At 45.1% G+C, this 26,643-nt stretch overlaps 4 protein-coding genes across 6 annotated transcripts; 3 read left to right on the plus strand and 1 right to left on the minus strand.

Annotated features, from left to right (window-relative positions):
* Window positions 1-231: 231 nt before the first annotated feature.
* LOC4328963 (bZIP transcription factor RISBZ3-like) lies at window positions 232-3,313 on the minus strand. 2 transcript variants are annotated; one of them, XM_015770041.3, is made up of 6 exons: window positions 2,950-3,313; window positions 1,799-1,904; window positions 1,342-1,498; window positions 1,111-1,186; window positions 815-940; window positions 232-697 (listed from the first exon to the last, which is right to left on the minus strand). In XM_015770041.3, exons 1-6 carry the CDS (start codon window positions 3,121-3,123, stop codon window positions 443-445), a joined length of 894 nt encoding a protein of 297 aa, XP_015625527.1. In that variant the 5' UTR covers window positions 3,124-3,313; the 3' UTR covers window positions 232-442. The 2 variants fall into 2 exon arrangements, with proteins under 2 accessions (XP_015625527.1, XP_015625526.1); XM_015770040.3 differs by having other exon boundaries at window positions 1,342-1,501.
* A 588-nt stretch (window positions 3,314-3,901) lies between these two features.
* LOC107278773 (uncharacterized) lies at window positions 3,902-6,703 on the plus strand. Its single transcript, XM_026023367.2, has one exon. It carries the CDS (start codon window positions 4,203-4,205, stop codon window positions 6,108-6,110), a length of 1,908 nt encoding a protein of 635 aa, XP_025879152.1. The 5' UTR covers window positions 3,902-4,202; the 3' UTR covers window positions 6,111-6,703.
* Window positions 6,704-9,003: 2,300 nt separating this feature from the next.
* Window positions 9,004-15,433, plus strand: LOC4328965 (chloroplast processing peptidase). 2 transcript variants are annotated; one of them, NM_001409994.1, is made up of 6 exons: window positions 9,004-9,597; window positions 12,947-13,015; window positions 13,107-13,175; window positions 14,061-14,147; window positions 14,752-14,819; window positions 14,917-15,393. In NM_001409994.1, the coding sequence occupies exons 1-6, from the start codon at window positions 9,136-9,138 to the stop codon at window positions 15,056-15,058; spliced, it is 897 nt and encodes a 298-aa protein (NP_001396923.1). In that variant the 5' UTR covers window positions 9,004-9,135; the 3' UTR covers window positions 15,059-15,393. The 2 variants fall into 2 exon arrangements, with proteins under 2 accessions (NP_001396923.1, XP_066163097.1); XM_066307000.1 differs by lacking the exons at window positions 12,947-13,015; window positions 13,107-13,175 and having other exon boundaries at window positions 9,017-9,597; window positions 14,917-15,433.
* Window positions 15,434-16,678: 1,245 nt separating this feature from the next.
* On the plus strand, window positions 16,679-18,275 carry LOC4328966 (expansin-A13-like). Its single transcript, NM_001409995.1, has 2 exons — window positions 16,679-17,250; window positions 17,691-18,275. The coding sequence occupies exons 1-2, from the start codon at window positions 16,775-16,777 to the stop codon at window positions 18,001-18,003; spliced, it is 789 nt and encodes a 262-aa protein (NP_001396924.1). The 5' UTR covers window positions 16,679-16,774; the 3' UTR covers window positions 18,004-18,275.
* Window positions 18,276-26,643: the final 8,368 nt, after the last annotated feature.

A 26,643-nucleotide genomic window follows, 5' to 3' on the forward strand; every position in this document is an offset into this window, starting at 1 on the left:
GGCGCAGTGCAGAGGCCGGTGTCTTGGCCATTCACAAATCACAATTACTTGAAGCACAAAGAAACCACACTAAATTATCGCCTTTAATTGTTCAGAAACGTAGTATTCACTCCAGAGTAAAATTCATTTACCATATCCCCTATCAGATGAAAACTTTTGGACCGTTTGGTCACTTACCTGAATTCTCCAGGCTCTCACCAAGTGGATCATGGATTCAGAAGGCAACTGCAATAAAATCAGAGAAAAGCTCTAACCTCCACAACATTTATACTTCGTAGTTTTTCAGTCTCTTACCAAATACTGTGTACTATATATAGCTAGTCAGTTCTATTACAGGACGACACTTGACACGACACGAGGACTCTGAAAAACTCAAGTCCGTTCACTTGGGACATCACATTTTTATACGTAGCTGAGCTGACAAAGCAGTAAGAAGTAGTTTTCACTTGGACATGGCGCCATTGGAGTGGTTGTCCCAGCCCCAGGCGTCACCCACCTCGCCACCGCCGGGCATCTGCACCTGCTCCGGCGGGGACAGCCCGGTGAAGGGGTCGTCGCCGGCGTAGTCCAGCCCGGTGAGCACGTCGGGGACGCGGCACGCCCCCTGCCGGGGGTTCAGCGCCGGCGACAGCCCGCCCAGGTGGCCGAGGCCGCACGACAGCGCCCCCCGCGCCACCATGTCCTCCGCCATCTTCACCTGTACAAAACTCGGGGACAGCTTCAGAGTTCAGAAACAGCCGAAATGCGTGATGCCGATGTGATGATGATCAAATAATAATGCAATGCAGTGTGCAGAGATGAAATGCATGATCACCTTGACCCGGAGGGCCTCCACGTCTGATTTGAGGATTCTGTTGTCCGTGACCGCCGTCGTGAATTGCTGATTGGCATCTGTCAACTGCTTGAAAAGCGATGCGTTTTCGCCCCGGAGCTGGTCAACCTGATGAACGAGCACACGAATTTTGAAATCTGAATAAACCCATAGACCATCACTCAAAATTACAGTACCAATTGGCACAATATTTTGTTACTCAATCTGATATATGGATGGCGCTGTTTGAATTTTTAACATTAGCAAAGGCGCAACGGGTACAAATCAACTCAGTTTACCTGCGTCTCGAGATCAGCTAAGTGAGCTTGCTTTCTCTTCCTTGATCGACGAGCAGACTCCCGGTTGGAAACCATCCTGTAATTTGAAGCCAGCAACCGTTTCATGCAAGTTCTTTGTCAAATATTCCTTCTGAAAAGTAATGTTTACTTCTACTACTAGCGAATACGCCCATAATTTTCATGCCGTGACAGACATAATGCTTGACATAATCGCTGATGTTCTTGGTGTACCTTCTCATTCTCTTAACGTCCAGTGGGTTTGTGCTTTGTTCGCATGGACCGCCCTCTATATCCAACAGCGACTCACTGTCAGAATCTGAACCACTTGTGCCTCCCAGAGTTTGGCTCTCCTTCATGTTCAGAGTGGTAGCTGACGTGGGACTTGCTGCTGCTGATCACAGAAAATTGAACAAATAGTGAGCAAGAACAATTAAAGAACTGAGCATTGTTTGTGCCTCATCATTAAATGCAATTTTGATGCAGTAACAGCACTTGTACTGTACTACTGTCCATGCATGTCCATTGCTGAAATCTCCATGTGTTGAAAACTCCAGGTTGCATGTGTTTTTTCAGTGTGCAGTACAGTAGCAAATCATTACATACATGGATGAGTGACTGTTTTTGGTGTGCAAACTGCAGTCTTATTAACTGATGAAAATTGTGGAAGAGGACGTGTGTTAGGCCATACCACAGATTGATGATTGCGACTCAATTGTGTAGACTGCAGGATGCCGTGCGTTGAGGCTCTGGGACTGGGGCCATATGTGATTGGGAATGACCCCAGTGATGGTGCTCTGCTTGAAAGAAAAACAAAAGCATAATTAATCGAGTAATCAATCATGCATATCAAGAATCAAGTACAATTTAAGATAAGCAACCAAAGCTTGTATGTATATGCTGCTACTTATAATTAGTTGTCAGTATGTACTAGTACTAACAATCATCTTCATTACCTAAATAAATTACTTATCATCAATTCTCAATAACAAGTTTTTTTTTTTCGAGGATGTTCTCGATAACAACTTAATCAACCCTGTCATGTAAACTCTCCTGTTAGGCTGTTAACCTGAAAAATGATTTCTCCTCTTCCCTTCCCATGCTTAGAATTCAGGACTCCCTCTTATCATGCTATTCAAATATTTTTTCGTGAAACATGAAACATCGTTTGTTTGAAGTTTGAAGACTAAAATTGTGTGTGGTGTGTGAGCGTGTGTCTCTTCTATATGATCTAAAAGAAACATCCTTCATTTTTTTTCCTCTCTTTTTTTTTCTTGTTCTCTGCTTTCCCGCTGTATTTACTCCCCTCCAACTTAATACAATGATACGCAAAAGCTTATGCTTATTCGCGCCAAAAAAAAAAGAGTTTTGAACTAGCAAAAAAAACTGGCAAACAGTCTTCAATTTGAAAGGTGTTGCAGGAGGTGAACAGTAGCGATTAAAAATTTGCAGGCAACAAATTCTAGTCAAGCATAATATGGACCGTGCTACTACCAATAGAACAAGAATCTTAGCCGCTCTTTAATTAAGTACACGAATTAATAATACTCCACCCGTTTTGAAATGTTTGACACCGTTGACTTTTTAGCACATTTTGACCGTTCGTCTTATTCAAAAACTTCTGTAATATATAAAATTATATGCCTACATGAAAATATATTTAACAATAAATCAAATAATAGGAAACGAATTAATAATTACTTAAATTTATTTTTTAAATAAGACGAACGGTTAAACATGTGCTAAAAAGTCAACGGCGTCAAACATTTCGAAACGGAGGGAGCAAGTAGTACTCCACTCTTTTAATCAAGCACAAGCATGATCAACAAAATAATCACTCACCGTCACCGAGTCCGCGAAGCCGAAGCTGGAGAGGTCGGCGGCGGAGAACATGGCGAACGGCGGCGGGTGCGGGCCGCCGCCGGGCTTCTGGTCGGCGGCGGCGTCGGCGTCGTCCTCCCCCCTCTCGCCGTGGAAGAACGCCTCGAAGTTCAGCTCCGACGGGCACTTCTTCATCTCCTCGTGTGGCCTCTGCTGCTGCTGCTGATTCTTTCAGCGGTGGTGAACTGGTGGTGGTGGCGTCGGAGTCGGATGCTTTTAGAGATGCCCCAGCGAGGCAGATCACCGAGGGAGGAGAAGGAGAAGAAGGAGAAGGGAAAGCTCCTCTTTTTCGCCCCCCACAAAGCTGAGCTGCCCACCCGTGCGCGGCTGGAGCGGTGTCAGTCCGGCGTGGAAAGAGGCTAGAGTATCATCCTTGCCCCTCTTTCCCCCGCATATTTACCACCCCCTGCCATTGGGGGTCCTTCTCCACGTGTACTCCACTCGCAAGCGGTACTTGTTAGGAAGGTACGCTGTAGGTGGTCTCTTCCTACCTCCCCGGCGGCCGGCTCCGGTGCCGGCCGTCAGATCTCCGATGCCGCACACGACAGGGAGGAGGCGGCGGCAGCACGACCACTGCCACATGAGGAGGAGGAGGAGGATGATTTGGCGGCTGTGACGTGCGGCACCGACCATTGCAACGAGGAGAGACTGCGTGCAACCGTGCGAGGAGGTAGCGGAAGCGTGCTCCGCGAGGGAGCCACGTGGATTCTAAGATTTATTGAATCATAATTCACATATTCAACAGAGAAATATTAGTAAAATTTTACAGATTGCTAATATTTTAAATCTGCTTCGCGATTGCTCTAGTGAGCTTCTTCAACAACTCGTGCGGCCTTGTTGAATAACAACAAATAACGAGCAATCATGCCTCTGAGATTAATAAAAAAGGCAGCAGCAGCAAGCTTCCAGGATCGATCAATCAGTTGGCAAGACAGCGAACGACGGCGGCGTCCTGGTTCTGGGCTTGGAACCTTGGCAATCTCCTTCCCCACCTCTCCTCCTACCTCCAAATCCTTTGCTTAGCTTCTAGAGTCTTTTAGCCCCTTGTATCCTTCCACCTTCCACCTCAAAACCTTCCACTATTGTAATAGAAATCAGTGGCTTCTTGTATTGGATTCGCACTGCTACTTCTGAGTTTGCTATTGTTCCAAGCGAGATAACTGGGATCCTAACAATCTGGTATCAGAGCCACCATTCCCCCACCAAATTCCACCATGAGTGACCAAGAGTGCTTGGAGGCCAATCATAGGCTAGAGGAGAAGATCGATCTGATTTTGAAGAAGTTGAATGAGATAGAAGCTAACAGGAGCAAGTTCTTCGAGGAGATGAGCGCCTCCATCAAGGCGACCACTACTGTCCTCACGGCTGCATCACATCCTCCACTCCAGGCACCACCTTCTTCGACGCCCACCACCTGTTTGATGAAGTGCTCCAACGACGATCGTCCTTGGGCGACGTCGAGCTCAGGCCACATCGACAAGGAGACTGCTCCGACAGTTGCCCTAGACCTTGGGGATGGCGAGGACAAGGTTCATGACCCCTGCATCGTCACCAAGGACTCATCCAAGGTCACGCCCACCATGTGTTCGATGAAATGCTCCAGCCCCGATACTAAGCCCGATCTCACCATGGTTGCGGAGGTTACCTACGCCAGCGCAGCCACTGCCTCTATGGAGTTGGTAACTGCTCAGGAAACCATTGGTGCCATGTACAGCGACACCTCTGACCATTCCAAGGTGATGCACACCAAGTGTTTGACGGTTGTCCTCGATGCCATTGGTGACACCGGTCAAGCTATGGTTGTGTTCCAGACCTGGACAGATGCATTTAAGGACGATCCAACCTCCGTTCAGTTCATGGACTTTTTCTCATCAAGTATGATGGCTAACATCAAGTGGAACACACCAATGCCCACTAAGTGTTCGGTACAGTGCCTTGGGCATGGCAGCATGGCATTGATGCCTACAAACCCTTTTGATGTTAATCCATGGCCACCTCCTACTCTAGAAAAATATAGAAGTCAAGCAGTTGTGCATATGTTGTTATTTGAGACACTATTCAATGAGGAGCTAAGGTTGGAGAGAATTGAATTGAAGCCATGGCCACCTCCAACCTACGATGGAGTAATTAGTGGATGGGATTCACAGCCTATGGCTGGTCCAAAATTCAAACTCTATTGGGCAAGAGTACGTCGTTTGCCACCTTGGCCGCCACCTATCGAAGTAAGTTGTCTTGCATTGGTGTGTCATGACAATGTAATGATTTTCACTGAGCTGAAGGATATTAATTTGCATTGGGGTGAGCTGAAACCATGGCCCCCACCAAGTCAAACAAACTTCAAAAATATTATGGTTCAGCCCGAGCAATGCAAGTATTGGAAAATTAGAGTAGAAATGAGTATATTTGCTAGGAAGGAGAAGTGGAATTTACTTAATCAGAAAAGTTGCACAATGGTTGCAATATCTAGCTTGAAGGAGCATGTCAATGGGCAAGAACAGATCTGGTGTAGACCTTGGAATCCTAGTGACTACAAGGTCTCCCCTGACATAATTATGTTGATTACTTCGTCCGTACTGCACCCCTATCATTTGGACCATATTGTTAGCCTTACATATCCTGAAGGTTTGGACACTCTAGTTAGTCATAAGGTGGTTCAGTTTGGGAGGGCTGATACTGCATGCAGTCATCAAAATAGACATACAATTGTTAGGACAACAGGGACATTTGTTAGGCCTGAGCTTGGTACTGGGAATGGTACACACATATTACTTGTTTCAGAGGCAGAAGCTGGATATGTGTCCATAAGGAATTTGCTTGAACTGACAAGGAATGCTAGGCAGTGGCATAATTCCATGGTTGAGTATTTGTCATGGTTTGTGGATGCATGGATGGTTGCCAAACATGCAAGTAATTTTGGTTGGTATCTTAGTTGGGCTTCCCAAATTAAAAATATGGTGAAGAATTTGTTGCGACAGGCAAATAGGGCCAGCAATTTTGACACTTCTATACTTGAGATGAACACACATGTTCAGAAACATTCAGCTTATACTCAAGTGCATAGCAGAGCTGAGGTAGTTACTGTTAAACCTGAAACAAAGGAGCTATTGAACGCTGAACTCTAGTCCTTTGCTATGCTTGTCAGCAACAAGATTGAGGACAATGATTTTGTATTGCTGCTTCTGAAACATCTCACTTCCTTAAGATTGATAGCTAAGATTGCATTGATCATGCCATGGGATCTAGCTGAAAGCGAAGGACAAATTTATAAAGCTTTTGGGACAGTACAAGTGTGCAATATAAATCAAGAGTGGAGCTTTGCAAGTTCAAAAGTTTATTTGATATCGACTTGCGGACAAGTCGAATTTCAAGGAGAGGGGATTGTTAGGATCCGTGGGCTGTACGTGGGCCAATTCAGCTGCTACGCTTACAAAGGCCCAATCATGTCTATGAGATTAATACAAAAAAGGCAGCAGCAACAAGCTTCCAAGATCGATCAATCAGTTGGCAAGACGGCGAACGGCGACAGCGTCCTGGTTCTGGGCTTGGAACCTTGGCGATCTCCTTCCCCACCTCTCCTCCTACCTCCAAATCCTTTGCTTAGCTTCTAGAGTCTTTTAGCCCCTTGTATCCTTCCACCTTCTACCTCAAAACCTTCCACTATTGTAATAGAAATCAGTGGCTTCTTATATTGGATTCGCACTGCTACTTCTGAGTTTGCTATTGTTCCAAGCGAGAGAACTGGGATCCTAACATAATCTTGACCATTTAGAGTCCTAGGTTAGGGTCATAATGACAAGAGGGTCAGAAAAGGGGGAAGATAGAGGGGGGGGGGGAGTCGTTGGTTCTATTGGGATGACTGTGGGTGTTGGAGGACTGACGGTGGGATGCACCATCGGCGCCGTGGGGACGGAGGAGAACGATGGGTCAGCGTCGGTGGTAAGGGCTAAACAAAGCAGTTGGTTTGGAGCTAGGTGGTGACAGATTATGCGGTGGAGTACTTAATGGAGACGTGAATTAGGGGAGGGGGGGAGGGGCTCGCCGGTGTTGTTTGTGCCTTCTGGCCAACCAATGATGCTTGGTGGCGGCATCAGTGCTCGAGGAAGTGTGCGGGGGCAAGCTCGCGTCACACTTGTGCTGCGTGCGGCTAGGGAAGAAGGAGAATGGGAGGAAAATGATAAGATCATATTGTTACGTACGAATCTTAAAGCATATAGTTGTCCAAAATACGAAAGACATGAGCTACGATTTTATGTCATAAGATATACTCATCTCTAGCTCATTCAGTAGTATAGATTAATGCCCTCCGTTTCACAATGTAAGACTTTTTAACATTGCCCATATTTATATATATGCTAATGAATCTAGACATTATTATATATATAGATTTATTAGCATCTATATGAATGTAGATAATGCTAAAAAGTTTTACACTGTGAAACAGAGGAAAGTACAATTTTAAGCTGATGATGCGTTCTTAATTAGAAAACCACTAGTTGACTAGTTGTAACGAGGCTATATATAGGAATTGAAGATGGATTCTCGTGCAGACCAGATTTCGGCCCATCCACGTCCAATGTTAGGTGGTAAAAGTTCAATTTTCGTCCTTCAACTCTATATCGAGTTTTATTCGTGTCCCTTGTCTAAAAAAAATCTACCTTACTGAGTGGTTTCGATAATAGTTTTATCACATATGATACAGTATAGGTTTAACTGGACCCAGGTATATGTGAAATCCTCCCTTTCTTCTACACCTTTGAATGACGCGAGTGACAGCAAAGTGTATGGATGTGACGATAGTGCTACCATATATTGCATCCTGTGTCGCCATTATCACACACGAACGATAACTATATATTGCATCCTGTGTCGCCATTATCACACACGAACCAGAACGCAAGTGTGACAAGGGCTCCATGGTCTCCGTCCCATGCTTTGCCTTATTCTATGTCCTCGTCTTGACACTAGACAACCTTATCGACGAGATTGACCGCTTGGAGGGCCTCTTCTCTTCGCCTCATCGAACAATTCCTCTGTTTGCACATTTTTACCACAATCAGCCACCCAGTTCCCTGATCCCCTCACCTATTCTCATTGAAAATAAAACTAAACAAAACTGACATATTACATATTATATTCAAAACATTTAATGGGTAGCATCAAAATTCCAACAAAAATATGAATTATTGGATTAGTAAGAGCAAGTCTAATAATACAGCCAATTGCCGGTGACAGTAGTATCCAGGTCATCAAAAACCTTCATAAGAGCCGTCAAATACAATAACAGTTATAATAGGATGGTCCACCATATTATCTAAGAGAATAATTAACTCTGACAAAAGCACACCAAACCTTCTCTCTCTACCTTGTCTCCGTCGCGCCAGCCACCACACACCATCCATTTATTTCTGATATCTTTTGTGTACTCTCCCATCTTCTTCCTTGTTTTTTTATGAACACAAGCAGCAGGCCAAGCTTGCTCTTGAGCTTATCGTGGGCCGTCTCCCGAGTCCTTACACGTGGATGCTGTGTCAGCCCGCGGCACCACCTATCGCCGCCATGGTGGCATGTCCTCGAGCTCCTCTAGTCATCTTCATGACAACCTTGAGCTTCACGGGTAAGCTAAGAAGCGGTCGCAAGTGAGTCCGCCCGCTGGAGGTCTGGAGCAAGCTAAGCAATGGTGTGACGGTAGCGAGCAAGCAAGGAGATGACGACGATCCCGCGACAATCTTTAGCTCCTTCTCTCCTCATCAACGCCTTCATATGGGAAGTTGTGCTGTAGTCGGGTGATAGGATAGTCGCCGGCTCACATTCTCTCTCACTCCCTCTCCCTTCCAACCCATCACCACATTCGACGTGGTCTCCTTTTCGCCAGTCCACGGTGTCTTATTATACCTGCTCTAATATTTGATAAGGTAATGATGTGATTTAAAAAAAAAACAAAATTCAGTTGCAAATGCACAGGCATTCGTAGACCAATCCTACCACGCCGACCAAACACCACCTTCCCCGCCACTAGCTTATCCTCCTCGTCTTCCCTTCCATCCCCCAACCCAACCCACCACCGCCTCGCCGCGGTCGCCGGCGAGAGGCGCCGCGCTGCGCGCGTCGAGAGGATCGCCTCCTCCTCCTCCTCCTCCTCCGGCAGCCATGTCCTCCATCCACTTCTTCCCGGCCACCTCCCAGGCCGCCGCCCCGTCGCGCCGCCCCCTCACCAAACCCTCCCCAAAACCCCCCGCCGCCACCGCCGCGTACCACCGCGGCGGAGACAACGAGCCGGTGCTCTTCCCGCGCCTCTTCCTCAGGAGGCGTGCCCGGCCCGCCGCGGCGCCGGCCGAGGCGCCGCCGGTGGGCCCCGACGGCAGCAGCAGCGGCGGCGGGGGAGGAGGAGGGGAGGGGGGCGGGGGCGGAGGGGACGACGAGGAGGATGAGGGGACGAGGAAGGGGCTGCTGCCGGAGTGGCTCAGCGTCACGACGGACGACGCCAAGACGGTGCTGGCCGCCATCGCCATCTCGCTCGCCTTCCGCTCCTTCGTCGCCGAGCCGCGCTTCATCCCCTCGCTCTCCATGTTCCCCACCTTCGACGTCGGCGACCGCATTGTCGCCGAGAAGGTCCGTCTGCTCTTCCTTGACTTCTTTCCTTTTTGTTTTTGTCAACAGAGGATTCAGATTTTACTTAAATGTGCTGATTACTGAGTTCCGGGTGCACACATTTGCCTAATGTTTCTGATAAAATGTGTGCCTTTTGAATTTCGACTTGGGTAAGTAATCAATACAGCACAATCGTAGAAATTTGTTCACGTACTTGTTACTTGTTGGTTTGCTTCCTGGTTGCGTAGCATATGATGATCACTGCCAAATTTTGTTTAGACGATAACCTGGTATAAGCATTGGTAAAACAAAATCCCCAACATACTAGAATTCCGCATTGACATCAGCAAATAGGCATATGGACACATGACACATGTTCACATTATCATGCTCACCTCTGCAGGCAATGGCTGATCTTTTGCATATTGTTTTGTCCAGCCATCAGTCAAACAGTCATATATAGCTTGAGTTAGCTATAAAAATTATGAATGAGCTGTTTTAAATGGGTTTCACAGCACTTCTAAGTGTAACAGGGAAGCAGGCGTAGACAGTCCGATTGTTGGTTAACATTTTAGGACATATTTTTTTTTTCATTTTTGTGTTAAATTATAAGAAATGATCATCGTCTAGTTAGATAGCATGCCTTAATATGTTCTATGCCTCCTGTTGGCAGTAAAAAGTTCTGAAATGAGGCTATTTATTTTGTAAAAAACTGCCTTCACAAGACTTGTTCATAATCTCAATAGACTTTGATCATATTGGGGATATTTGGAGTAATATACGATAACCTACATAAGTATAGAAAACAATGACAATATTCCACATAAAAAAGAGAGCATGACAATATGCACCCTTTGAATTGCATTAATCTTTCTACATAATCCTTAGTCCAAAGTATGTGCTTGTTGTCATTAACAGAACTAGCACGGTGGCCCGCGCAGATTGCGCGGCTAGCATCACTATATTTTCTCTCATATAATAGCATATATGTTTTCTCATTATATTATTTAAATATATTAAAATGACAACATAATTTTAAATTTTGCAGTAACTTTACAAAACTAATAATGTGTAATATTCATATTGTATTTTATATACGTGTTAGTTATTAATTATTTTTAATATCAAATTTTAGTTATTTGTAAATTATATATATTCCTATATGGACTCTAGACTTGTCTTTTAATATTTCTTTTTTTTTTAATTCTGAATTTTCTGTAAATTGTATTTCTATATAGACTCTATGCTCTTCTTCCAATATTATTTATTTTATTTCTGAATTTTTATTATTTCTAATTGTATTTCTATGTGGACTCTAAACTCATCTTTCAATATTCTTTAATTTTTAATTTCGAATTTCAGTTACTTCTAAATTGTATTCCTATATTGACTTTAAACTCTTCTTCCCATGTTTTTCTTAATTTCGAATTTTAGTTATTTGTAAATTGTATTTTTATACGGACTCTAAACTCTACTTTTAATTTTATTATGTTTATTTCAAATTTTAGTTTGTTTTAAATTCCTATATGGACTCTATACTCTACTTCTAATATTCCTTAATTTTAATTCCGAATTTCAGTTATTTCCTAATTGTATTTTTATATGGACTCTATACTCTACTTTTAATATTCCTTAATTTTAATTCGGAATTTCAGTTATTTCCTAATTGTATTTTTATATGGACTCTATACTCTACTTTTAATATTCCTTATTTTTAATTCCGAATTTTAGTTATTTCCTAATTGTATTTCTATATGGACTCTAGTCTCCTCTTCTAATATTTCTTATTTTTTAATTCCTTTCAACTATTTCTAAATTGTATTTATAAATGGACTCTAGTCTCCTCTTCTAATATTCCTTATTTTTTTAATTTCGAATTTCAGCTATTTCTAAATTGTATTTCTATATGGACTCTGCCTTTTCTTTTTCTCCGATTAATGTGAGAATTTCTAGGCCATGAGAGCGAGTGTGGAGGCTCCTTTTTCTATTCCTTTAATAATATAATAGATGTCACAATTCTCTCAAACAGTTCCTAGTACATCTTGGGCACAGGGTTTGACCTATCGGAACACTGATTTGTATCGGGGGTCACCGAAGTTCTGAAATTTCGGAAATATTGCGGAAATTTTGGACGATTTTTTTTTAAAAAAATGAATTCAAATTTAAAAATTGTGGGCGAAATTTCCAAAAAAAGAACAAAAACAGATAGCAACACTCGCTCTGTTTGGCAGCCATACAAGCAGCAGCAGCTGCATCACAAATTTGCGGCAATTCTTAACTACTGCAGCTGTGGCAACCAAGCTGGAAAAATACCAAGCTGAAAATGCACAAGGAAATATACCAATCTCGTCCTAGAACCAATAAGCCCAACCATTCTTCCATCAACTTCTAGAATATGAGATGCACATGAACAGAACTAGCTGGTTGTTGAAGAATATACTGAGAACAAACAAATGTGAAGAAGAGGGATAACCAAGCTGGTTGTTGAGCACCATCACCTTCACCGGCAGGTTCTCGACGTGGATCATGGCGAGCTCCTGGATGTTCATCAGGAAGCTGCCGTCGCCATCGATGTCGACCACCGCGGCACCGGCGGCGGCCGGCAGGCCGAAGCCCATTGCGCCTAGCCTGGCGGATGAGAGCCACTGCCTGGGTCTCCTGTAGGTCTAGTACTATGTCGCCCACATCTGGTGCTGCCCGACGCCCGGCTGGAGCGGCTGCAGGCGACGGCTAGGGGCGCCGGTGGTGGGCTGCGTCGGGGCGGCGAGGCGGCGACCGGCGTCGAGGCGGCGCCTGGCGACTTGGCGAGATGGTGATTTTTTTCGATCTGGGTGTGGTGTGGCGCAATGAGGGGAGGCGGAGGGGGGGAGAGAACGGCGATTTAGGGTTAGGGGAGAAAATCGCGTCAAATTTTTTTTGGCCGAAATATTTGACCAGAGCTCACTTACAATCGGGACCCACCGAAACGCCCGAAATTTCCGAAATTTCGGTTCCAAAATTTCCAACGCCGCTTCGGCATAATACTGCTTTGTTTTATCCAACTACCTTTTCTAGTTGTGATGATTGATTAGTCCATTATTAATATTTTAACTACGATGAATCAGGATACCAAATTCATTGTGGTTGTTGCTTATTTTCATTTGCTGAATTCCAACCTTTAGTGTCTTTATAAGTTCCAAAATTTGTTTAAATTTGCAAGATGGTATGATGGACCACTATTAAAGGTCACCTGCATGGGTGTATAACTTCACCCTATATATTGTTATTCATGTTGAGTTTGTTTATATTTCTGTCAAAAGATGTCTTTTTATATCTTACTAAGCAATGTATTCACATCATATCATAAATTTACCATATGAATGCTTTTCAGGTTACATACTACTTTAGAAAGCCATGTATAAATGACATAGTAATCTTCAAAAGTCCACCAGTGCTGCAGGTACTTGCATATTAGCTAAAAGTGTGGTGTTTTGGGAATTTGGATGATGTTTGCTGTTTTTCTTGATATCACTGTGAATGTTTCTGTTCAGGAGGTCGGTTATACTGACAATGATGTTTTCATCAAACGAATTGTTGCCAGGGAGGGAGATGTTGTTGAGGTTGCTTTCAAACTGAGAAACTTCTTTTTCATGTGTATAACTATATCTTGTAATCTTCACTTAATTAGTTTCTTTTTCTGTCTATGAATTCCTTCCTGCAGTCTTTGTGTGTGTTAATTTCAACACCATGAAATTCTTTGAAATTTTTTAGGTAGTCCAAGGAGTGTACTAAAATTGGGAAACGTTTACTCCATACTGTTTAAGCATTGGAGAAATCATTATGTCTATTATGTGATCACAAAATAGATTTGTGATCTTTCCATCTTCCTGTGCTCACTTTGTGCCATGAGCTGCTTCATGGTCTCTTCCACATGGCATGATACTCCACGTCAGCTGCACCAGGCTCAAAGGCAAGGCCCGCTATGGCAACTCCTCAGCCACATGGCAGTTCTACTTTGGGGATGGTGGCGTCAGTCTTGCAGGAACGGCATTGATGTTTGAGATGCTGAGTGTGGATGTGAATGCTGGAACAGTCTCACTCCCACTTGCAGTGGCTAGGGCGGTGATGCTGTCACTGATGATGAGTCTTGATATCTTGTTCTTGTATGTTAGCCTACAATGAGTCTGAGGTCTTATATTCTTCTATGTTAGCCTCCTCGCTGCCACTTTCTGCCCTCTTCTCCTGCATTGTTGTTCTTCAGCACTGTTCTTCCAGATCAGTTGTTTTGAGCTAGAATTTGCGACAGGATGACATGTCTCATGGAACTTTAGTACTTGTGAAGTATAACATAAGCAATAGAAAAATCCTTACCCTATGAATTGTTTGGAGTGACCTACTTACTGTGCTCAAGTATTAATTTAGGTTCTTTCTTTCTTTCTTTCTTTTGAAACACTGTGACATCCTCAAACAACAAAATACTTAATTTTCTTTTCATCTTATTGCAGGTTCATAAAGGAAAACTAGTTGTCAATGGTGAAGTTAGAAATGAAGAGTTCATTCTTGAGCCACCTTCTTATGACATGAACCCAGTGGTAAGATATTACTGAGCCACCCATGAATGATACATGAGCTCAATAATGTAACAACCAACCAAATATAGTTTGAACCACATTCCCCAGTTAAGGCTGATGAGCAATAAGAGGATTAAGAAAACACAAATGGTTTATTAGTTTTGATTCACTGACACTACATATGTGGATGTGTCAGTGGAATGAATGGAGACATTTGAAGAAACAATCTTGATTAGATCCCTTACTGTTACTGATTTTTAAATACTTTATCTGCATTAATAATCAGACGTATATCATGACGAATTACATATAAAAACTTGCATTTTGCGTGTGGTATACCTCCAAGTAAGCTGAAGACATAAAATTTCTATAGAATCTATTGAATAGTGCTCACTAGCCACACCTAGGTGGATATAGATATGGTTACCACTATTTATAGATACATTATTGTGTATGGTTTCTTGTGTTGTGTGCTGTGTGCATATTCTGTACATATGCATGAACATGAAGTTGTCAACAACACTTCATACTTGATTTATGTTTCAATCCTTGTAGAAGAAAAATGAACATGATTCTTTTCTGGGTTATATTTTTGTGTTTGTTGATACTATGTTTTTCATGACAGCAAGTACCTGAGAACTCAGTTTTTGTAATGGGAGATAACCGAAACAACAGTTATGATTCACATGTGTGGTAATACTCTCTGCTGATTTTCCCATGTTACTTACTATTAACTTGTTTTGTATCTTAATTGAATTGGCCTGTACAATACTGCTATTATTTTCCTCAGGGGCCCTCTTCCTTCTAAGAACATATTGGGGAGATCCATTTTCCGGTATTGGCCTCCTGGCCGAATAGGGAGCACTACTACTGATTGCCTCATCCCTGAGACAAATCCAAGCTCGCTTATTGATGTCAAACTGGCAAAGTAGAAGTTCAGGCATTGATTATTGCAGTGTGAAGTTTGCGCTTCATGTAAGCTCCTATTCTTTAATATTCCCTCTCTCCTGGAAATTCGGAGGAATATTTGACAGCAGGCCACGTAGAAATTAGAAAGGAGAACACATTTGGTTCTCCTTGATGTCACAAAGAATGCTAGCAACTAGCATGAGCATAGAAACCATTTTGTTTCAAGGTTTCTGCGACTCTCGCTCTTTGTTGTATATTAAGACTGTAAGGATGTTGCCTTAGTGATTCGCATCAAATGATTCTTCTTGTACATCACGTTTTGTAGCACCACGTGTGTATCATCCTCATACAGTGCTTGACAAAAGATGTGTAACGCGTTGAGCCGGCAGTTCACTTCATTGCCTTACATGTTGCTAATGCTGACAGATTCTTCAGAATTCAAGTTACTGCCATCCTTTTGGTCTGTATGAACAATTGCTCCCCCGTGTCGGTGTACTCATGGATGGCATATAAATATTTAGGTTTAAAGAAGTGGATTGAAAAATATATATTGGTTATCAACAATACAATTTCCCAAACTATATATGATGATTCTATGAGCAGGGATCCTGCATATTTTTCAGACGGGAGAAATCTGAAATCTGTGCAACCTATATATATATCAATCCATCCACGCGGCACGTCCCTTCAATATCAACACGGTGGCGTGCACAATACACAGTCGCACAGAAGAATAACAAACAAATTGGTGGGTGTTAGTTTCCCTCTACTGACTGAAATCGCTTGCTTGCTTTAGTTTAGTCGCGTTGGCATGGAAGTAAAACCCATATTTAGTCAGATTAGATTCCCTCCTCACGCAGCAATTGGCAAATGCTTGGTTGGTTCGCAAACGCACTACTAAGAGTGAATAAACAGTCACTGCAACATGGCCCAGCAGCAAATTAAGCAGGATAAGGCCATCATTTCGATCCAAACCGGCCAACCAAGCAAGAAAACCAGCAACACGTCTCGATGTCATCACATGTACATGATCTCCAGCGATATAGAGCGCGCGCGGCGACGAGTCACGACTGCAATTTGCGACGCAAGAAACCTCCTCCCTTTAGATCGCGGCAACACATACGTTATCTCTGACAAACAACCGTGAAAAGAATAATGGCCGTTTCGGTAGATCGATCTCCAATTGACGATCGAATTGGGAAGAAGCACCTCTAACCTTACTGCTCCCTCTGATGTGGTGTTCACTGATATATAGACTCACAAGCTATGGAACCGATATGCCAACCACTCAAAAACAGAGAAAAGTAAATTAGAGATTCATGAGCTGTGAAAAATAATTAAGGGCCGTTTTCTAGCTGTCCTATTCATGGATATGATCAATTGGTAAGTGCCTGCAGGCACCTAGCCAGAGACTATCCCGCCGTATTATTTCGACCAAATTCTCCAAGCAAACATGGGAAGATAGATACGTACTCCTACGCGTGTGCCGTGGCCGTACGTACGTGTGCCTGCATCTTCACCGCAAGTCATGCACATGCGCATGTGCTTCATCCTAGCCTACGTTGCTGTTCCCGCTCGCCACACACTTTCGCCTTTCTGACTTACACGCGCGTATATATACACGCAGCACGTCTGCACCGGCCGTTTCACCATTCCTCGAACACCATCATCCACAAACACACAAGTACATCTCGATCGAAGCTAGCTAGACTAGAGCACGCACACGTACGATCTCGTCCATGGCGGGCGTCGCTCGCATGCTCGCGGCCGTGGTCTGCGCGATCATGCCGGCGGCGGCGATGGCGGCCGGCGGCGTGGGCGCGCTGGAGCCGAGCGGGTGGGTGAGGGCGCACGCGACGTTCTACGGCGGCGCGGACGCGTCGGGAACCATGGGCGGGGCGTGCGGGTACGGCAACCTGTACGCGCAGGGGTACGGCACGAGGACGGCGGCGCTCAGCACGGCGCTGTTCAACGACGGCCTCGCCTGCGGGCAGTGCTACAAGCTCGTCTGCGACCGCAAGACGGACCGGACGTGGTGCAAGCCGGGCGTCTCCGTCACCATCACCGCCACCAACTTCTGCCCGCCCAACTGGGACCTCCCCAGCGACAGCGGCGGCTGGTGCAACCCGCCGCGCCCCCACTTCGACATGGCCCAGCCCGCCTGGGAGAAGATCGGCATCTACCGCGGCGGCATCATCCCCGTCATCTACCAAAGGTAAACAACACAATCACATATGTCTAGTGGTCGTTGCAGTGACCTGAATAGCACTCTAAGGTTCTAAGTTCAGATCTTCATAGGAGTGAATTTCAGATTATGTTGTTTGAGGGACTGAGTTTCCGATTCAAGACGATTTGAGAGGCTGGATAAAAAATACCATTCTCTAAAAAAAAATTATCACCTTCGACATCGCAACATCGATCAAGCATTGATGATTGATTCTACTGGGTGGCGGAGTCAAAAAAAAAAACATTCACATATAAGGCTGAGCTAATGAAAGTTCAAATATTTTCACAACCACATAGTATTTTTTAAGATTATAATGAGAGCTATGGATCTAGGCATTAGGCTCGAGTCCTGGCTGCCCCATGCCTGATGCGGCCTCAAATTTGTACTACCACCGTAAAAATCACTTTATTTTTGATGTTTTTGTGTAGGGTTCCTTGCATGAAGAAGGGCGGGGTGCGGTTCACCATCAACGGGCACGACTACTTCCAGCTGGTGCTGCTGACCAACGTCGGGGCGGCCGGCTCGATCAAGGCCATGGACGTGAAGGGCTCCAAGTCGCCGGACTGGATGGCCATGGCGCACAACTGGGGCGCCCAGTGGCACTCGCTGGCCTACCTCACCGGCCAGGGCCTCTCCTTCCGGGTCACCATCACCGATGGCCAGACGCTCGTCTTCCCCAACGTCGTTCGCCCCGGATGGAGGTTCGGCCAAACGTTCGCGAGCAACATACAGTTCAAGTGAGCCACCTGATCGATCGAAGCTTCTATATAGGCGCAGCTAGCATCGTCGTGCATATGCGTGAAGGATTTAATTTGGCGTCCAAACTTTATATATACTTCTTTTCCAAAATGATCGATCACTCTCTCAATTTGGATGCTGATGGGGGTTGATTTACTATGGTATTGTGTAATTAATTACCAGCCTGAAACCAACATTTTCATTGGGCTTTTGTATGTATGTGCGATGTACATAAAGAGTTCGATCTAAATGATTCTTATGGAAGTATGATTATCACGCGATTTGAGTAAACTCCAAATTTGGTGTTTAGTTGAGTAGACCATAAGTTGGATTCCCTTGAGGAGATAATTACAAGGTTCTTAATTAGTGTGTTAAATTTGTAACACCTTCTGGTATATAGCTATTTTGGTTCAAAATCCGTAAAAAGATCTCAGATAATAAAATTGTCGAACGATCAACTTGTTGGAAAGTTTTTGTAGGCAGTGGCGAGTTACATTGGGGTCCAGTAGATCGTGTATAGTAGTTGTGCTTGCTTGTTAATACTACCTCCGTCTAAAAAAATAAATAAATCAAATTTAACTTACGAATATGGACTGATGCTTATTGAGATTCACAGCGAAAGAAATCAATTTTAACTTATGGATATGTTACAACCGTGCGCGTAAGTAAGGTCGATCTACACGCGATGACTATACTTTGTTTAAGATATTCGCAACGGGAAATATAATCTTGAAGCTAGCTACCTTGTGCGAAAGATTATTAGTCAAAACGGTGAAGTACATTTGTGGGTTTCCAGCGTCAATGCACCTAGCTAGAGGCAGCTATATGTATATAGCTTGAACAGTAAGCGTTAGACTCTGCAGCTAATTCAAGCAATGGCGTTGAGAATTCGTTCCCCACAACATCCCTCACATGCATATGAAGCTACTACGTACTTGGGATTTCGTACTAACGGTTCAGTTTTCTCTCGTTGACCTTCCTGGCGTACAAAATTTGTCCTCGCTTTGCGTCAATATAATCCGCCTCGACGAATGCAAGACGAGAAGCCCACGTCCGTGCGCGCTGTCAGCCCAGCCCAATTTGCCTTATCCCTTTTCCTCTTCTTGCCGGCCCAGTCCACTTCCTCTTCCGTTGAAAAACGAGATTTGAAGGAAGAGACGTCTCTCTATTGTGTTGAGGATTGAACATGGGACTTTAGTATTACTACTACACTATAAAGTGTATCTGGCTTCGTCTTCCATTTGTCTTATCGCGATAACCGAATTGAGCTAGATCGAGCGTAGGCGATCGAGGTGCCCGGTTCCGGCAAACGATCAAGCTTGGGGACCAACATGATGGATGGGAGTTGGGTAACGAGAAGACTCGCTGTCGCCGATACTGAAACCCGCTACGGCGGCGCCACCGTGCGTCGTCGACTTGGCTAATTGCAACATCCACAAGAAGCAACCTGTCACAACAAGTACTACAAGTCTCTACCTGATGAGCCCGGCAAGGTGCACCGCTGCAGCTACCTCCTGGTGCTCCGCGCGCGCGGCGAGCTGCTGCTGTCCAGCGTCCTACAAGCTACAGGACGCCGGCTGCACCGGCCACGAGCGCCCCTCTCGGTGTCGGTGCACGTACGCTTTCCATTGCGACACAGCCTTGCACGCGCTCGATCACGATCCGGACGACGACGAGGCGCCGCCGCCGAGCATGCATGGGAGAGAGGAGAGACGACATGCTCGGTGACCACGTCCTCTTCCTGGGTTACCCGTGCAGCTTCTAACTAAACGTTAGGCAATAAACGATAAAAGAATAATAGATCAATCATAAAAGACACAAGATTTAACGTGGAAAACCCTTCCAAAGCAGGAGAGAAAAAACCACGAGCGCCAGCCAACAAAATATCTTCACTATATCGGGGTGAGATTACAACACCGAACGACGGCTTAAAAGAGGTATATATATGATGGTGGAACCCTAAAAGGGATGACGATCCGCTTCGCTCTGGCTCAAGCCTCCGGCGACAGGCCTCCGCTGCGCTCCAGCAGAAGCTAGCCTTTATTATGTGTAAATGAATTTGGACCACAACTCAACAGCTTCGCCGCGGACGCCGTGCGGTTTGGCTGGGACGCGCGCCCAACGGCAGCGTTGACTTCGTTGTTAGGTCGGAGTTAGTGTAGGAAGAAATAGAAGGGGTTTAAATAAACTAGATAAACTACTTCCCCTTCCCATTTACATATAGTAAAAGATTTTAGTAGGGGCTTCATGAGAGCTCTCATGGTCCTCGCCCCAGTATTAGAGGCTCGAGACCCTGCCACATTCATGCTAGATCCGCCCTTGGGTCAGACCGTCGGAGCCTTGCCGTGTGTATAGGTACAACTTCACGTGGATGCATGGCGGCAGTGGCGGCACGTGACACTGGTGGACATGCTGCCCGCCGAATGGAACGACAAGAGATGCACGTGGTTCTTTGCTGAGCCCGACATTAATGCGAAGAAGAAGAAGAAGAAGAAGAAGAAGAAGAAGAAGAAGAAGAAGAAGCTCCAGCAAGCCGGCAACGCCGAGACCTGTGGATCTACGTTGTCGATCTATCCCCGAAGGTGGATACGAAAAGCACAAAATAAATTTCCTAAGAGGCTAGGACTACCTTAGGCAACTCTCGCAATTTCCTAAGACTAACCACAAAATAAATTACTTTTAATTGAAAAACCATATCATATCATTTGTGTGTAGCACTAGCAACTTTTGTTCGAATGGTCAGACCGTTGCTGACGTTTTATATAAAAAAAAGGGTATCCTATTTTAAGGAGAAAACGAGACCAAACTTTACAATGCATAGTTGGGAAAAAGTGAAATTAAACCACAACTACAACAAACTCTCCAACTACGACGGCAACAAAAAGGGACAGCCAAACACAACACTCAACAAACGTTGCTCAACATGTGAACAACAAGGGGCCAATCAACAAGCTAGAACAAAACAAAACTCCTACACTGGTCGGCGTCAGATGCGGCCCTAGAAGTGAAGGCATGTTGGATCTGGGGCATCCACACCTTGGTCCGGCAACTCACCGGCTCGGCTGGTGATGATGGCGGCTCCATTTATTGGAGGATGTCGACAACTGTGGTGCAAGAAAGTAGGCCACCTCCATACGCTGTGATGGGCTAGGGCGGCTCCAAACACACCTGCGAGCGAGCGCAACCGATAGTGGGATTGCTCTAACATTTGTAGCTCGGTGAAGACCAAGGTGAAAACTTGAACGATGATGCCTGTGGGCGTCGTTTCTTTCTTGGAAGCATTTTATGTGTCTCCCCGTCCAGTTGTGTTTTGATTCTCTGGGTTAAAATCTAGCACAATTCTTGAATCGGCGATGAAGACGCATTCTGGCATCATGTCCTTCTTGAAGTCATCATGGAAGAAATCCATGGTAGTCCCTAGTTTTACCTTGCATTGCATGAAGAATGGCATTTGGGAAGTCTGAGCTGCAATGTTGAGGCATTCGACGAGCTTGGCAACGATGACTCGAAGCTTTGCTTGGTTTCATTCAGGGTTTGTCTGTTGTCCTTTGGGAAGTCAGTGCTGCTGCGCGATTGCAAGCTTGGCAACAATGACCCACATCAGACCACGTCAGTCGTGTTTCGCTCTTGTGTGGGGTAGCAAGCTTTTCAGTTTGCATGGCTTGTCGGTCTTGCTCACCCGTGCACAAGCAAGACTGGTGATCGTGAAGTCGGAGCTACGACATCGACGAGGTGCGACGTGTGACAACGATGACATGAGTCCTTTTGAGTTATGCTTCGGCATGGGTCGAGGCGTTGTCCTGACTTGTTCTTGACGAAGGTGTTGGAGTCACCTGATCACGTGGGTGATGGTGTAATGACGAGCACTAGCAGCTTAAACCTGCCATACTTGAGCCACACACATGTGACATATGGTATTCGTACCCCATCACAGACCAAGTCATTTGTGAAGGGCAATAAAACACAATAGGTGAGTCATGTGAGGTTGGAATTTCCACCCGGTTGATCATAGGGGTTAACTCTTAGGGACCCTGTTTAGATGGGACTAAAACTTTTAAGTCCCTATCACATCGGATGTTTGGACACTAATTATAAATATTAAACGTAAACTATTAATAAAACCCATCTATAATCTTGGACTAATTCGTGAGACGAATCTATTGAGCCTAATTAATCCATGATTAGTCTATGTGATGCTACAGTAAACATTCTCTAATTATGGTTTAATTAGGCTTAAAAAATCTATCTCGCGAATTAGTTTTCATTTATGTAATTAGTTTTGGAAGTAGTCTATATTTAATACTCTAAATTAGTGTTTAAATACAGAGACTAAAGTTAAGTCCCTAGATCAAAACACCACCTCATAAATTCTTGCGGAATGTGACATTGGATCTATAAATTTTCTTTTTAACATAAAAAATTTCACTATGATTTGTGATAGGTATTTTATACGGACCATCATTGTCATATATCACTGATGGGTCTCACCTCTATTACGATTACTAGGATCCTACCATCACACTCCCTCCGTTTAAAAAAAGGCAAACTCTGGCTGTGTAGATATGATGCATGTCCAGATACATAGTTAGAGTATACTTTTTTTTTTTTTGACAGAGAGAGTACAATTGTCGTAGTGCCTATTAAAGCCTTAGAGGGTAATAAATAGCGTTTTTCGCATCGAGCAGGCCCATGCATGATGCTTGTAGAGTCGTAGTTGAGTCTGAGCCCGACTTTGCGATGAGGCTGGCCATGTGCACCCATATCACCCGGTTCTCCCTAATCAGATTTATCGATTACGAGTTTATTATAGACTAGAAAAAGTGCCCATGCGTTGCAAAGGGAAGAAAATTAAGGAAAATCTCCTTGGCGGATCCGACCGTTTGGAGCAGAGGGACGCAAGCTGCCGTCTGTCTCGAAGGCCCGTCCATCTCGAAGGTGGAGCAAGGAGAGCGGAGCCGATAGGTGGCACTAAAGATGACATATGTTTTTATGATCTCGGGTGTGTTAGGTCTTGGATACGACTCATATGTTCCGCTTGTTATTGTGCTCTTTTTTGAGGATTTTTGTTCTGTCACACCCTCATTTTCGTTTAAGGGATTTGTAAATTATTTCTAAAATTTATATTAAATTTCATTAATTTACAAGTGAAGTTTAATGTGAGAAATAAAATTTCCTAATTAAAACATGTCTATATTTAATCATTTTTAAATTATATATCCATGATTAATTATACTCTTAGGAATTTTCCTATTATTAATTTTAATAATACAAAGAACATTTTAGTAATTATTTAAACAATTACTCCTTCCATCTATTTTTGATAGTTATATTTCATCTTGGCACAATGATCAAGGATAAGTAATTCTACTTATCATCCATTTAAACATGCCACTAGTTATTCCTCTTTTTTTTTCGAACACGCAAAAGGATTACACGTTAATATATTAGAGGAATAGAGTTTTTGTTACACAACGCAATCGGCCAAACCGGCCTATGCCAGAGAAGGAAGAAAACAAAGCCAAAAACAAGGAAGAAAAAGAAAAATTCGTACGACGGGTAACGCTACTCCAAACAACGAGAGGGGGCAGAGCCACGCTACACTCCCAACAAGTCCCCAAAGGAAGCAACGCCCGCTAATGACCACGCAGCCGACCCTCCGAAAGGACTCTAGAACTACTGAGACCGAAGAGAGCGCAGAGTCAAACATCCTAGAGTTACGTTCCTTCCACAGCTGCCAAGAGACCAGGAGGACCAGGGGGTCGAAGCTGGCACGGAGGTGATCAGGTAAACAAGCCCTAGAAGATGGCTACCAGTCCTGGAGCCAGCTGCCACGGGGTTGGGGGGGGGGGAGAGCAATCCACCCAAGAGGTGACAGCACCCGTAACTAGACTCGACGAGCGAACACGCAGTCGAGGAGGATGTGGTTTGCCGTCTCAAGCTCTTGAGCGCAAAAGGGGCAAGCCGAGTGGCTATTGATGCCACGCTTCTAGAGGAGATCAGCCGTTCAACAGCACTGCTGAAATGCAAACCAGAGGAAGAATTTGTATTTAGTAGGGCCCTTCACGTGCCAGAGAAGATTGACACAAGCAAAGAAGTGCTGGCCAAGGAAGAATGCCTGGTACACCGAACGCGCCGAGTAGTGCTGGTCACTCGTCCAACACCAGACAAGACGATTCCCGACACCCGACGAAAGCTGAATGTGAAGCACCATGTCCCAGACAAGAAGAAACTAGGAGATGACCGGGACAGTGAGGGCGCTGTGGATGTCAAAAATCCAAGTGTTGTTCGCCAGGCCAGAAGCAACTGTGCACGAACCACACGGCCACTGATCTGGAGCTAAGGAGGCAACCGAGCGGCCATTGATCCAGTGGGCAGACCAGAAAAGAATCGACTCACCATCACCCTGCACGAAGAAGGTGGATGCCTGAAACATGTCAGAAACGGCTTGCTTGGCTGGGGCCTTTAGGCCGTCCTAGTAAGGATGCCCTGAGCGCTGGAGCCAAAGCCAACAAACTCGCAGGGCAAACCCTACCAACCTGAGGTCAGCAATTCCTAACCCACCGAAAGCTTTGGGATGATAGACATTCGTTCTAGACACTCGGCACTGCCCACCATGAACCGAGTCCGTGCCCGTCCACAAGAAGGTGCAACGCTTCTTGTCAATGGCCTTGATCACCCAGGTTGGAAGACCGATCGCCATGGACACATGGACTGGTAAGGAGGAGAGAACAGACTGGACCAGCACAGAGCGGCCAGCCAGAGTGGCGAGTCGTCCCTTCCAGGGTGGAAGACGATGGGAAACTTTATCCACAAGCGGTTGCAGGGTTGCCTTCGGCAACTTGTGAACGGACAGCGGAATGCTGAAATAGGAGCAGGGAAAAACCGAATCTTGTGTGGAAGAATGAAGAGTCGTGCATTAAATCCTCATAAACAAGCGATTCATTGATATTTACATTTCTCGATGCGCATGTAGCCAATCTTGTGTGGAAGAATGGAGAGTCACGTATTAAATCCGAGAAAGTCATTAATATGATACGTGGTTGGATTGAAATATGTCTATCAAAAGTAAATTTTTTAGATTTGGAAATATGCCTATCAAAAATAGATGGAAGGGAGTATTAATGATTAAATGGTCTAGATAAATATTTTGTTAAATACTTTGAGTGTCCAATTATTTTCATGTTTTTTTTGAAATTATTTAAGCATTGGAAGTGTTTTTGAAAATTCAAAGATCATTTCAGTGATTAACATTGACGACGGGTGAGGAGACGCGATGGCGCATGTCGAAAAGAGCTACGTCCACGTACGCTAGCTCTCTGGAGAATCGAGGGTCCAGAGTCGGACTGCTTGCACGTATCCATGCCCCAGCCGCAAGCAATATAATCGGACAAATACTACTACGTCTCTATCTCTATTTCTACTATTAAGATGTTTTTACTGGTGGTTTAGTAAGTCATCCGTATCCGAATCTAATTGCCATATGCTATCTTCGATTCAAAAACTACTGACGTGATCCGTGGGAAGCAGTGCCATGTCCACGTCCGATTCCCACGTACATCGCCATCGAATCCAAATATGCTCCCGTTGCCTTTTTTTTTTTCTTAAGCATGTCCAAAGCACCCCCTCCGATTCGGTTTTACCATTGCCACGAGCCCACGATCAAGCGAGATGGACTTGGCTCTGTACTCCGTAGAGATTGGAGAGATGTGCGCCTGGTTAGATTGGAAGGAAATACCGATGGTGATGGCCTGCATGTGCATGGCTGCATAGTTGCTTTTTTGCCTAATCTATAACTAATATAAATATTCGTATTTTTTCGTTTGTCACATCTAATTTTCGTCCGTGTTTTCGTCCATACACAATCCGATTCGGTTAGCAATAGCCACGGAAAAAAACTACAAAAAAAATCGGTCGTCGCCGAACCGCCGTCGCCGCCGCAGGGACGCCTAGCCGCCGGCGGATCCCCTCCTGCTGGATCCGGCGGAGGGAAGAGCGCCGCCGCTGCTAGGACGCCGACGGGCCACCGCCGCCTCCCCTCCCGCTCGATCCGCCGCCGGTGGTGGGGGAGGGCGCCACCGCCGCTGCCGGTGGTGGGGAAGGGCGCCGCCACCGCTCGTGGGAGGAGGGGCGCCGTCGCCGCTGCTCGGGGGGAAGGGCGCCGCCGCCACCGCCACTCGGGGAAAGGTCGAGAGAGAGGGAGAGAGCATCGGGAGCGCGGAGGGGAGGGTGGCGAAGAGAGAGAAGGGAGGGAAGGAAATGGGCTAGGGTTTTTTCGGCGGCTGAGGAGAGGGAGGGGGGTTTGATTCCCCGATCTCGACGCTCGGCTGTCCGATCAAAACCCTAGAGATCGGACGGCCGGCGTCGGCCGGGCTGAAATTGGCCCTGAGGGATCGAGAGCGAGGCCACTTTTCTGGCCCAAGCCTAGGTTGCGGCCTGGAGAGGGGAAGTGCGCCCGCGTGTTTGCAAAAGCCATGGGCCGACTAGCAAGGGCTGGAAAGAAGTCTATTTTAGGTCCCTCGGGCCGAAGAAAAAGAGAAGTTCATTTTAGTACTTTTTTTTCCAGAAGCATTTACGATTATAGTTATTGAATGTGTTTATTTCTGAGCAAACCTAAAAGGAAGGATTTTCTTTCTTTTTCCAATT

This window comes from Oryza sativa, chromosome 2 (genome assembly GCF_034140825.1).
Source record: "Oryza sativa Japonica Group chromosome 2, ASM3414082v1".
Taxonomy (NCBI): Eukaryota; Viridiplantae; Streptophyta; class Magnoliopsida; order Poales; family Poaceae; genus Oryza; species Oryza sativa.